This window comes from Palaemon carinicauda, chromosome 10 (genome assembly GCF_036898095.1).
Source record: "Palaemon carinicauda isolate YSFRI2023 chromosome 10, ASM3689809v2, whole genome shotgun sequence".
NCBI classification, from domain to species: Eukaryota; Metazoa; Arthropoda; class Malacostraca; order Decapoda; family Palaemonidae; genus Palaemon; species Palaemon carinicauda.
This window is the reverse complement of record NC_090734.1, coordinates 67031282-67045502: the sequence shown is the minus strand read 5'-3', so window position 1 is coordinate 67045502 and position 14221 is coordinate 67031282. Positions and strand designations below refer to the sequence as shown.

General features: G+C 43.8%; 1 protein-coding gene across 1 annotated transcript in view; it reads left to right on the top strand.

Annotated features, from left to right (window-relative positions):
* The window catches only part of LOC137648625 (colorectal mutant cancer protein), a 369887-nt gene that overhangs the window by 81737 nt on the left and 273929 nt on the right, over nucleotides 1–14221 (top strand). Inside the window, exon 2 of the mRNA XM_068381565.1 lies at nucleotides 3496–4002. Coding sequence (XP_068237666.1) covers nucleotides 3883–4002 — 120 coding nt within the window. The 5' untranslated portion in view covers nucleotides 3496–3882. The remainder of the gene's footprint in view (nucleotides 1–3495; nucleotides 4003–14221) is intronic.

Here is a 14221-nt window from a genome sequence, read left to right as displayed (position 1 = left end):
AAAAGAAGTTCAAAATTCAATATGGTAACTTGGAGTTTGCTGAAAACTATAAAACGTTTACCATCATGACTCAGTATGAAGCGTAGTGGAAGAAATGGGTCAAATACATCAAAGACAAGAATCCAGGATCAATTACTATGGATTTTTGTTTAGGTTTCCTGATTGATTTACACGATCAAGGTCTAGCTTCCTCCATGATTTCGTCGTACAAATCGGCCCTCACTAGACGTATACTATACTCCTTTGATGTCAACTTTACCTCGGATCTCTTCAACAAAATTCCGAAGGCTTGTGCAAGGCTACGGCCATCGGCTCCACCGAAGCCTATCTCTTGGTCTTTGGACAAAGTTTTGCAATTTTCTTCGGACATAGACAATCAAATGGCTTCTATTCGTGATCTCACTCAGAAAGTCATCTTTTTAATTGCAATGGCTTCCGGTGCTCATGTTAGTGAAATTATGGTGCTTTCTAGAGATGAGGGCCACATTGAATTTGTTGATAATGGTGAGGTTAATTTATACCCTGATCCCGCTTTTCTAGCTAAGAATGAACTTCCCTCTAAACATTGAGGTCCATGGAAAATAGTTCCCCTACCAGGTGATCACTCCCTGTGCCCAGTGCAGTGTCTAAAAGTGTATTTATTGAAAACAGTGCAGTTTAAAGGTGGTCAATTGTTTAAGGGGGAAACAGTGGGGTCTGATTTGTCTCTGAAACAGTTAAGAGCAAAAATTACTTACTTTATACGAAGAACGGACCTGGCTAGTATGCCATTGGGTCATGACCCTAGGAAAGTGGCTTCCTCCTTGAACATTTTCCAGTATATGTCCTTTGAGGGACTACAGGCATATACTGATTGGAAGTCCACTAGGGTTTTCTTCAGGCATTATCTGGAGAAATTGGAGGAGATACGCCATTTTGTAGTGGCTGCAGAAAGTGTTATCAAACCCGCTGCAACAATGTAGCCCACAGTGCGTCCTAGGGCATTCCTCCAGCTTGATATTTGCACTGAGTAAACAGTTGGTTTTTGCTTCAGGAACAAAAAAAAATACAATTAATCATTTACTTTTCAGGTTCACTTGTGTCTCTACGACGCGAGATTTGTTCCTTCAGTGCTACAGCCTACCTCTCTAAATGTTGGTTAAACTATATCTCAATTTGTCCGGGTGATTATCCCCTTTTGTACATAGGTGATCATGTATATACTGATCAGGTTTATCTTGTCATAAGTTACCTACGGTTCCTTATGTCATGTATTTGTCCCCTAATGTTACCTTATGTCTTGGCATGGATGGGATGTATTTACTTTTGTACAAAAAAATTTTCTATATGCCATTAATGATGATTGCTTATTATCCTTTGCACTGATTCTTGTGAATAAAAGTCTGTAAATTGTTACATGCTTTTTATTTTATGCCCTATTATTACCATTATTATTACCTTAGTGGCAATAAATTTAGTGTGCCTCATTATTATCCTTCCTGAACATAATTGGATTGTTTATCCTGGTGGGTATTTGTTCCATACGTCTTAACTACGATGCCTGCTTCAGTTTTGGGTTCCTTATGGTTCCTGACACTGAACTCATGTGCTTTTCCAATTGCGGAGGGCGGTCCTTTGGTCTTTATTGCCTCCTTGACGGACCATCATACTTGTCAATACTGCCTCCGAACTGTTCTGGGATATATAGCCGAGAGTGATACCTATGCCTTGACGCTCCTGTAAGTGCATTTCGGTATTGGGACCTCTCTCTCTGAGGCTTCCTACCAAGTCATAGGTAATTCTCTGGTACACTTCCATCAGGTCGACATGGCTTGAGCCCAAAAAACAGCTTTTGACGTAGGAAAAATCTATTTTTGCGTGAGATAGGCATGTCATCCTGATGGCCCAACCTTTACGTTGTCCCTCCCCGATTCCTTGTAGGATGCCTCTTTTCACAGTAGTTATGCTGCTAGGTGGAATGACGCCATCAGGGACATACGAGGGTACCATGGGGAAAGGGGATAAGTAACGGCTCCTCACTTATCCTTCACCCTAGTTTCCTTTACTGGGTTAAGTCTATTAGGGGTGCCGATATCTATGGTTATCTACGGATACGTCCCTGATTATACACGATATCTTAGGATAGTCGTTCTGGGGGGTTAGAACCCCGTGATACCCGACAGTAATTCTCTTGTAATATCACTCGCAGGAATATTATACAGTAGGAAGCTGCTGAAGGGACCTTCCATCAGGACGACATGGCTATCTCACCCTAAAATAGATTTTTCCTACGTCAAAATCCGTTTTAAAGGAAACCTCATTTAATTTTATTAATAAGTTCATATTATTATTATTATTATTATTATTATTGTTATTGTTATTGTTATTGTTATTGTTATTGTTATTGGTATTATTACTACTACTTGCTAAGCTACTACTCTAGTTGGAAAAGCAGGATGCTATGAGCTCAGGGGCTCCAACAGGGAAAATAGCCCAGTGTGTAAAGGAAACGAGGAAAAATAAAATATTTTAAGAAGAGTAACAATATTGAAATAGATCTCCTATATAAACTATAAAAACTTTAACAAAACAAGAAGAGAAATAAGATAGAATAGTGTGCCCGATCGTGCCCTCAAACAAGAGAACTCTAACCTAAGACAGTGGAAGACCATGGTTCAGAGGTTATGGCACTACCTAAGACAAGAGGAAAGTGGCCACTGAACAATTACAGTGCAGTAATCTCTTGGGTGGAGAAGAATTGTTAGGCAATCTCAGTATTGTTAGGTGTATGAGGACAGGAGAATATGCAAAGAATAGGCCAGACTATTCGGTTTGTGTGTGTGTGTGTGTGTAGGCAAAGAGAAAATGAACCGTAACCAGAGAGAAGAATCCAATGTAGTACTGTTTGGCCAGTCAAAAGACCCCAGAACTCTCTAGCAGTAGTATCTCAATGGGTGGCTGGTGCCCTGGGCAACCTACTACCCAGGAAAATTATCATATCCGGGCTGGGGGGTTTTCCCCCTTATAGCTGATAATGGTAAATTATGAATATTGTACAGTATCTAGTTGATTGCTTTGTTTCATGAGGGTTTGAATAACTGGGTATTTCAGTTCATTTTTTAGAAGAACAGCCTTTATCATGCAGTTTATAAAACTTATAGTACAGTACTGTCTTTGAATACTTTACTGTATTGGTAAATATAGTAGATATTTGACTCACTACATGTATGTTGCAGGGTTAGATATTTTGAATTTGTTCATGAAATTTATGTTATGTCATTATCCCCGACTGAGTATCACCATACATCAGAATCCTACCAGCAAAGTAATATGGAAAATAAAAATTCTTAGAAAATTAGAAAGAGGTCTGTATGTGTGTAGAATGAATTCATATAACTAATTGACATGTATTCATTTGCAAATTCTATTCCCTTTTCATTTTGTCCCTTATTTAACACTAGATAAGTAAATTCCATTTCTGTTTCTAATGATATATTACATTACTCTTTTAAACAGGGAAATGAAATTATATCAAGAAAGAAAAGACATTAATAGTGCTAATAACAGTAGTCTTTGAGAGGAAAGAGAGGAAAGTGATTTTAAAATTAAATGTTTCGAATGAGAAAAAAGTTAAAGTCGCTTCTTCTGACATGTAACATGATTTTCATTGTGGGCCGGAGGGTCACTGGGACACCTTATTAATCTATACCACAGAATGCTAAATACTCTGATCACTGGTCATTTTTCTATACATTCTGTGCAAAAAAGGAAATAACGAGTTAGACAATCAATGACTCTTCCTCCTCCTGTTCACTCCCTCCCTCAAGTCCTTGGGCCTCGGAGTTAGTGGGCAAGGGAGGAGGAAGAGGAAGATCCTGAAGGAGGAGGAAGAGGCAGAAAAGGATGTCCTCAGGAGCAATTCAACGAGAACCATCAGGAGGAGTCCAGGGTGGAGGCCCATCATCTCAAAACTTCTATTCTGGTACTACTCTGGAGTCCAATCAGCCATGCTCACAGAAAGAGGTAGGAGTGGTTCCACTAATTTTTTAATTTTGTAGTTAAAATACCTTGAATTCTATAATATTAACTTTATATGCTGTATACAATATGCCTCCTTATCTGCTACCTTTACGTTCGCAGCACCTTTGTGATTGCAGAAGTCTGTGGTTTTATTCCTAAACAAATACAAACCATTGTCCTTTAATAGGAGTATGATTTCAGCGAAGCTGGAATGGTTGTTTTTTCTATTAACAAGGTGGTTGGAGTAGCTGGTAGATGAAGGGTAAGTCCTGCTCACCTGACAGTCAGTAAAGCTCTCACTTTGATCCAGCCATTAATTAGTATGGACATAGATGTTACTGCCTTATCTGGCTGTTTTAATCATTACGCTTTTTCTTCCAGTTTAGTGTGTACTGTACTGGCTTAATAAGACTCCACATGCAAACATGCAGATGTGGCCTGGTAGAAAATGTGGCAGGTTAATTTCTAAGCTAGAAGTGAAGCCTCATCATTTTTGTGCCTTTTGCATGGGCATGACTGTTATCATGACTAACACTCTTGTGACAAGAGTGTATGTCATGACCTCCTTTGCAGTTGGTGGAGTTTGGTAAGAAGGAGAAGGCTAGAAGAGATTCTTTGGGTTTGGATGTGGCAACTCTTAAGCGATTGCCGAAGAAACTCTCAGCTCTTTCTTTTCATCTCCCAATCTGACCTGATGTCCCTTCGTCAGATTCTTCTTGGGCTGAGACCTTTGTAGGCTTGTGCGTGAGGCCTGCTTTAGGGGAAGCAGAAATACCTATCACCTTCCCCTAGTGAAGGAAATACCTATCACCTTACCCTAGTGAAGGCGATACTCCTCTGCTTTTCCCTCGAAATTCAAGTTTTATTATACCGTTGATGATATGTGTGATTACTTGGACTTCCCAAAGTTGCGGCCTTTCTTGGAGATTGCTGGCATTCCATCTACGGAAAAGCTATGGTCGGTGTTAGCTGACACCAGTACCTTGATGATGTTCCTGTCAGTGCCCTTCTTGTGTGGTCATCTGCCTGCCCTAGAGGGGTTAGACGTGACGTCCATTGGTGGATCCTCTCCTTCTGTTAGGTAAGAACTTGTGTCCTCTCCTCTTGCTGTATGGTCATATCGTCATTGCCCGCCCAAAAATCATGTACAACTCTGAAGTCTGTTGTGAGGGATAAGGAAAGTGTGAGCTCTTCCATCCTCTCAGCACTCCTGTATCTTTGGCATCTCCCTTAGATGTTGAAATTTTGGAGGTGACCCCTGCTGCATCTAAGAAGTAGTTGTTCCGTAACTGGAATACAAACATACGCTATTTATCAGGGGTATTACTTGCGGCGAAGCCGAAAGGATGAGCCATTAAAATTTAGTGAAGGTAAACTACCCATCCTGCTAGTTAGTGGGAGGTAGTGGGGGAAGCTAGCTACCCCTCCCACTCACACACCTGTGATTGAGCTCACTTTGCTTTTGGCTTGGATGGTGTATGGTCGTTCCCGCTCTATTTGGACTGCCATTAATGCTATTTTTGCTTTCTCTTTTTTCAGTGTGTGTGTGTGTGTTGACATCTGCTGGCCATGCGTAGTTGCTCTGGACTTGAGGGCCGCACCTGCGGTACTTTCATGTCCGCTGAGGACACCGATCCTCACACCATTTGCCCTACATGCAGTGGTCAATGGTGTGATTTGGATAACAAGTGTATTGAGTGTTGGGATTGATCTGCCTCCCAGTGGGAAAGGTTTGAGCGATGGCGAAAGAAGAAGTCTAGAAGTCTAAGCCTGACTCTTATCCTTCAAAGGTTTCTTCGAAGCAGAAGAAACCCAAGGCTTCTTCTTCCGCTTCCCGACATTCCTCTGAAGCTCCTGCTCTTTCGGTCTCCTCCAAGGGACCGTCGAGGTGTGGCATAGGCCATTTAACACCTGAACTACCTCGGTCCTTGAGAGACGGTTTCGCTTCCCCCAGCGAAGTGGCCTCGCCTCTCCCCCCGTGGGGGACCATGACTCTTCCTCCCTTTTTACAGGTTTGGTCGTTTTTGGGGTTACCGGGTCTGCCCTCCAAGGAGGCCCTGCTGCAGCTTTTTTGCTGTGGTGCCAGCGTGCCGCATTTGTCGATGTCGGAGGTTGTGTTGGAGAAGTCGTCTGCTGCCCATCCTGTCGACGTTCCGGCCCCTTCTGACTTGTCCGCCGTTCCCGAAGACTGTGCTTCCTCCCCTACCGAACATCCTTCGAGGGTGAAGCAAAGTCCTAGGCGCGTCTTTCCTGCGAGTACTTCTTCCCTTTGGGGGATTTCACTCATAGAGACTCCTCTTCGTAGGACTGCTGCTGAAGGTCAGCTTGCTGATCCACTGGCCCTAGAGGTCGTTACCATGGGCATCGTTCCTGACTTGCTTCGCCCTATTCTTCGCCTTAGAGTTGCTCCTTTGCTATCGTTGAAGAGAAGCCTCTTTGGCTCTTCAGCCTCGTCATCGTAGCCTTCCTCCGCAGAGGAGGCTCCTCGTCCATCGTCTTCTGGCTCTTGACCTTCGCCTACACCTGGACCTTCTTCCGACGCTGCTGCCGCTAGTCCACGAACTTCGGTTCTGGACTCTCCGCCTGTGGATTGCACGCGATCCCCTTCGGAGGATATTCGTCCTTCTTAAGGATGCATCCTCTTGCCAGCTCGAGATCTTACGCGCCAATCTTTGACTCACCATCCTACGACTCACCGATCACCTACCTGTCCATCTCTTGTCTTGTCTCTTCCATCTCACCATGTGACTATGCGCCAATTGCCCGCGTATGAGCGACTGCTGCTTCTCTCCAAACCTCAAGGAGATCCCCTGAGGTTTCTGCCGTTGGTGATCACCAACTCTCTCTACGGCAACAGTCTCCTGATCATCAATGCACGCGTTAACGAACTGCCGAGCAGATAATTCTCATCACCAAGTGTCGCCTGCTCGTCAACAATCGCCAATACGTCAGTTTGCTCCAACGCGCCAACGTTCGCCAGCTCGGCAACGTTCTCTAGCTCACCAGCCCGTGCCAACGCACCAGTGCTCACCAGCTCGCCAGCGCTTGCCAATGCGCAAACACGCGCCTACTTCAACAAGTGCAGTGTAGACAATGCTCGGATGATAAGGTAGGTGCTCACAAGATGGAATAGAAACAGAAAGGTAGGTGTTCGCCCTCCAGACCATCGGTCCTATTACCAAGGAAAGTCAGAGTCGTTTCTCACAGGTCTCCGTCGCCCCATTCCCCTCCCCGCAAATGCATTACAGTGCGGCCACCGGGGAAAGAGGGAAAGAGCACTCCTGGGGAGTTCAAGATCTCAAAGATTCCAGCACTAAAAGAGGACCCACGGTATCAGACAGCTCCAGAGAAGACTCCTCAAAGGGAACCTTTGGTTTCCTACCCTTCAAGGGATCTTTCAGACAGCACCAGGCACAGCAATGAGCCCTGATTTGGTGCCATTGTCAGGGTGGTAGTGCAAGCTTTCGGGTCTGCCTTCTCAGCTCTCTCTTTGGAGGCCTCTGCTAGCCTTCAACACCCTTTGGCACTAGCAGAATTACGGCAAAGGACCTCGGCTGCCACTCCCTTGAAAAGGAAAAGATGAGTCTCGGATACAATGTTATCCTCTAGAGTGAAACTGACCACTGTGCGGGCCTTAAACAACAAGGCCAAACCTCCTTGGTACTCCTCCCAGATGCTCTCCTGGCTCACCGCCTTCCCAGTCGAGGGATCCTCTCGAGGAACATGTGTCAGTCTCCTCCCTTCCACTTCCAGAGGAAGACTGCCTTCGCGAAGAGAGCATTCCACCACCGGTAGAAACCAGGAAGGATAAATCTTCCAGGCCTTCCAATGTTTGAGATGTACCTTCTACCCTGCAAGAAGTTGAAGGATACTAAGCCTCTTTCAAAGTCCTCCACGAGGACTTCCAGACCCACAGGAACCATCAGTCACTTAAGGGATGACCACGACACCCCCTCCCCGAGATGAGCTCTCAGGAGGGGATGAAGGAGACTTCGCTGCCAGTCCCACCTCAGATTGGAACAGAAATAGTCAGTGCATGCATTTTGGCAAGTTCTGACACTAACGAGGGTTTTCAATGGGTTAGCCGACCCAGAAATACCCCCCCCCCGGGAGGGCAAAGACACAGTCCTAGACAGTGTCTTTGGCACTCAAAAGCCCTCAAAGGCAGTATATATTTGTCCTGGTTCCACCGGCTGAAGAGTGCTCAGGCTAAGATCGCCCTACAACTCTTGGATTTCTCCTCCTCCCTTCATTCAGGCTCCTCTGCCAAGCTCCTCCTACCTCCTTGATTGATTGATTGATTTAAAGTTTTCAGGCATCCTGACGTCTAAGGTCATTGACACCTATATCATTTAGTTTATATATATATATATATATATATATATATATATATATATATATATATATATATATATATATATAAAAGAATATTCAATTAAAATCATAAAAGTTGAATGTCATTATAAAAGTTTAATAGTTTTCAGAAGACCTGCTTCTGAAATAAATCTAAAAATGCCACTTGCATAGTAGGACACATCATGTCCAAGAATCTTGGCAAGGATGAACCTGCCAACCTCTCCTCGAGCCTCAAACAAATATTTATTTCTTAAGTTATTGTAATTGGGGCATTCGGTCAACAAATGCCTCACTGTTAGAGGCACTAAACAGCCGTCACAATACGGTTGGTGTTGGCCCTTCAGCAGAAACTCGTGTGTCAACCGAGTGTGACCAATACGGAGACGACAAAGAGACATCTCCCATTATCGGGGCATCATGCTATACCTCCAAGGAGATATGACATTTGTTACTTCTCTCATTTTATTGCCATCTAGACTATCACAGTGTTGTTGCCATTTATTGCAAAGCAATTTCTTGATGTTAGGTAGGAAATCATTACACGGAATGGGATACCTTCTTGGCAGCAACTCGGATGCAGCATTCTTTGCCAATGGATCTGCCTTCTCATTCCCAGACACACCTACATGTGCTGGAACCCAACAAAATCAAACTGTTATACCTCTCCGTCCAATAATAAAAAGCCATTCTAAAATCTTTAAAACTTGAGGGTTACTAGAAGGACACTCCTTGCATCACTAAAAATTGTAAAATTACCCTCCTTCTCCAACGCTATTTTCTCAATAGCAGTCAATATGCCATACAGTTCGGCTGTAAATAAGGAAGCGGTTAGAGGAAGTGCACCTCTACAATTAAAACCATTACTATGTACTCCAAATCCGACGCCAGCATCAGATTTGGAGCCATCAGTATATATAAAAGTCGATCCTCTATGTTTTTCAACATGTTCCATAAAAAGAGACCTTGCTTCTAGGTCTGTCATATTCTTCTTAACTCCAATAAAGTATTTACAAAAAGATATCTCTGGTAATTTCCTTGGAGGCGTTGATGATACCTTGAATGTAAGTAGCCTACCTTACTTCTAATTATATCCACACTGTTTAATAATTGTTTCACCCGGAAGCCATAAGATTGAGATTTTTGGTGCAACTCAAAGTATGTTGGGTGCCTTACAAGGCTTGCAGTCTGAAAGACTAAAGAATTAGGGAGTCTTTGCAATCTAAACAATACCGAATAATGGAAGACATTCGGTAAAGGTCTATGGGTAACTCTCCAGCATCAACAAGGAGACTTGGGATAGGTGAGGTTCTAAACGCTCCTGTGGACAATCCAATACCAGCATGATGTATTGAATCTAATATCTTTAATCGGCTTGGGGTGGATGAAGAGTACTGTATATTTCACATCCATAATTAATTTTGGAAAATAATCAAGGCCTTGTATAATTTTAAAATAGTATTGCAGTCTGCCCCAATGATGTATGGGACAATACTTTTAAAAGATTCAGAGCCTCAACACATTTAGCTTTTAATGCTTTTAGGTGAGAAACCCATGTAAGTCTACAATGTAATATCAGACCTAAAAATTTAGCTTCCCCTACAAATGGGATACGTTGACCTTTAATGTATATATCCGGGTCTGGATGTGCTCCCCGGATACGACAGAAATGTACAATAGTAGTTTTACTTGTCGAGAACTTAAATCCATTCATATCAGCCCACTGGATAATTTTGTCAATTGAGAGTTGTAGTTTTCTCTCAACCATTGCCATTCTAGCTCCAGCAAATGATATGGAGAGATCATCCATAAATAATGTTGAGAGAATATCTCGGGGAATGGCTGAGGATGTCCCATTAATTGCTAGTGCAAAAAGGGTTACACTCAGCACACTACCCTGAGGAACTCCTTCTTCTTGGCATTTACTCTCTGATAGAGTTTCCCCCACTCTCACTTGAAAAACTCTATGTGAAAGAAATGCCTGAATAAATAGCGGAAGCTCTCCTCTCAATCCCAATGCATGAATTGTTTCAAGTATACCAAATCTCCAAGTGGTATCATATGCCTTTTCAAGGTAAAAAAAGACTGTCACATGGTGCTGTTTGGAAGCAAAGGCTTCACAAATAGAGGACTCAAGTCGTATCATCACATCAGTCGTTGAGTGCATTTTTCTGAATCCATATTGAATGGGTGATAAAATACCCTTCTTTTCAAGGTACCACATCAGCCTTGCGTTGACCATCTTCTCCATTATTTTACATAAACAAGAAGTCAATGCAATAGGTCGGTAGTTTGCTGCTAAAAACTTGTCCTTACCAGGTTTTAAAAAGGCTAAAATAATGGCTAGTTCCCAAACACTTGAATAACTATGATCATGCCATATTCTATTAATAATGATTAAAATAAATAACTTTGTATTAAAAATGATATTTTAATTATAAAATAAATTTTTGAATATACTTACCCGGTGAATATATAATAGCTGCTACTCAGCGGCTCGACAGAAAACACACTCAAAAACTCGGGAGCGATCGCTATGAAGGTTGCGGGTGTGCCCACCAGCGCCAACTATCGGTCAGATACCACTCTTGCATGTAAACAAACCCTTCAATTCTTCTCGTCCCGCTGCGTCTCTATTGGGGAGGAAGGGAGGGCCTTTAATTTATATATTCACCGGGTAAGTATATTCAAAAATTTATTTTATAATTAAAATATCATTTTTAAATATTTAACTTAGCCGGTGAATATATAATAGCTGATTCACACCCAAGGCGGTGGGTAGAGACCAGAGTTAATTAAGTTTACAGCGTATAAGCTAAGAGTTTTTGACAGTTATCAATATAACAAAACCAAAATATATAGGTACCTGGTAAGGAAGTTGACTTAGACGATTACTCTGCCTTGTAAGTCTGTCTTCCTCACGAAGCCCAGCGATCCTCTTAGGATGCTGAAAGACTCCCAGGAGCTGAAGTATCAAGGGCTGCAACCCATACAACAGGACCTCATCAAACCCCTAATCTGGGCGCTCTCAAGAAATGACTTTGACCACCCGCCAAATCAACCAGGATGCGAAAGGCTTCTTAGCCTTCCGTACAACCCATAAAACAATATTAAAAACATTTCAAGAGACAGATTAAAAAGGATATTGGAATTAGGGAAGTGTAGTGGTAGAACCCTCACCCACTACTGCACTCGCTGCTACGAATGGACCCAGTGTGTAGCAGTCCTCGTAAAGAGTCTGGACATCTTTCAAGTAAAATGACGAGAACACTGACTTGCTTCTCCAAAAGGTCGCGTCCATGAGATCTATTTTGCTTGAAGTCCACGGAGGTTGCTATAGCTCTAATCTCGTGCGTCTTAACCTTAAGCAAAGATCGGTCTTCCTCACTCAAGTGGGAATGGGCTTCTCGTATTAAAAATCTGATAAAATATGACAAAGCATTCTTTGACATAGGTAAGGATGGTTTCTTAACCGAACACCATAACGCTTCAGATTTACCTCGTAATGGCTTAGTACGAGCTAAATAGAACTTAAGAGCTCTAACGGGACATAACACTCTCTCCAGTTCGTTGCCTACGATCTCTGATAAGCAAGGAATATCAAAAGATTTAGGCCAAGGACGAGAAGGCAGTTCATTCTTGGCCAGGAAACCAAGTTGAAGAGAACAAGTGGCTTTTTCTGTAGAAAAACCGATGTTCTTGCTGAAAGCATGAAGTTCACCGACTCTTTTAGCCGAGGCCAAGCACACCAGGAAAAGAGTCTTAAGAGTGAGATCCTTCAGGGAGGCTGAATGCAATGGCTCAAACCTGTCTGACATGAGGAACCTTAGGACCACGTCTAAGTTCCATCCAGGAGTAGCCAAACGACGTTCCTTAGAGGTTTCAAAAGACTTAAGGAGATCTTGTAGATCTTTATCGTTGGAAAGATCTAAGCCTCTATGCCGGAAGACCGAAGCCAACATGCTCCTGTAGCCCTTGATCGTGGAAGCTGAAAGGGAGCGAACCTTTCTCAGGTGTAAGAGAAAATCAGCGATTTGGGCTACAGAGGAACTGAACGAGGATACAGATACTGACTTGCACCAGTTTCGGAAGATTTCCCACTTCGATTGGTATACTCTAATGGTAGAAGCTCTCCTCGCTCTTGCAATCGCACTGGCTGCCTCCTTCGAAAAGCCTCTAGCTCTAGAGAGTCTTTCGATAGTCTGAAGGCAGTCAGACGAAGAGCGGGGAGGCCTTGGTGTACCTTCTTTACGTGGGGCTGACGTAACAGGTCTACTCTTAGAGGAAGACTTCTTGGAAAGTCTACCAGCCATCGAAGTACCTCGGTGAACCATTCTCTCGTGGGCCAAAGTGGAGCAACTAACGTCAACCTTGTCCCTTCGTGAGAGGCGAACTTCTGCAGTACCTTGTTGACAATCTTGAATGGTGGGAATGCATATAGGTCTAGATGAGACCAATCCAGAAGAAAAGCGTCTATATGTATTGCTGCTGGGTCTGGGACTGGAGAGCAATAGATTGGAAGTCTCTTGGTCATCGAGGTTGCAAAGAGGTCTATGGTGGGTTGACCCCAAGTCGCCCAAAGCCTCTTGCACACGTCCTTGTGGAGGGTCCATTCCGTAGGAATTACCTGACCCTTCCGACTGAGGCAATCTGCTAAGACGTTCAAGTCGCCCTGGATAAACCTCGTTAACAGGGAGATGCCTCGATCTCTTGACCAAATGAGCAGGTCCCTTGCGATCTCGTACAGTGTCAGGGAGTGGGTGCCTCCTTGCTTGGAAATGTATGCCAAGGCTGTGGTATTGTCCGAGTTGATCTCCACCACCTTGTTTCGAAGGAGACTCTCGAAGTTCATCAAGGCCAGGTGGACTGCCAAAAGCTCCTTGCCGTTGATGTGCATGCTCCTCTGACTTGAGGTCCACAGACCTGAGCATTCCCGACCGTCCAGGGTCGCACCCCAACCCAAATCCGATGCGTCTGAGAATAGAACGTGGTTTGGTTTCTGAACTGCTAGGGGAAGTCCCTCTCTTAGACTGATATTGTCGTTCCACCAATTCAGGCATGCCTTTATTGTTTCGGAGATCGGGATTGAGACCGCCTCTAGCGTCTTGTCCTTTTTCCAGTGAAAAGCTAGATGGAACTGGAGAGGTCGAAGGTGTAGCCTTCCTAGCGAGACAAACTGCTCCAGGGATGATAGAGTTCCTACTAGACTCATCCAATTCCTGACTGAGCAACGTTCTCTCTTCAACATCCGTTGGATTATGATCAGGGCTTGCTCTATTCGGGGGGCAGACGGAAAAGCCCGAAAAACTGGACTGCGAATCTCCATCCCTAAATACAGTATAGTTTGGGATGGAATCAGCTGGGACTTTTCCATGTTGACCAAAAGTCCCAATTCCTTGGTCAGATCCAATGTCCAATGAAGATCCTGCAGACAGCGATGACTGGACGAGGCTCTGAGAAGCCAGTCGTCCAAGTAAAGGGAGGCTCGGATTCCCGATAAATGGAGGAATTTTGCCACATTCCTCATAAGCCTCGTAAACACGAGAGGAGCAGGACTTAGGCCAAAGCACAGGGCCCGAAACTGGTACACCACATTGTCAAAAACAAACCTCAGAAAAGGTTGGGAATCTGAGTGAATGGGGATGTGGAAGTATTGCGTCTCTTAGGTCGAGAGAGACCAACCAGTCTCCCTTTCTGACCGCTGCTAAGACTGATTTCGTGGTCTCCATGGTAAACTTTGTCTTCGTGACAAAGACGTTCAGAGCACTGACGTCTAGCACCGGTCTCCAACCTCCTGTCTTCTTCGGTACTAGGAAGAGGCGGTTGTAAAACCCCGGTGATTGAAGGTCCGAGACTTTCACCACCGCTC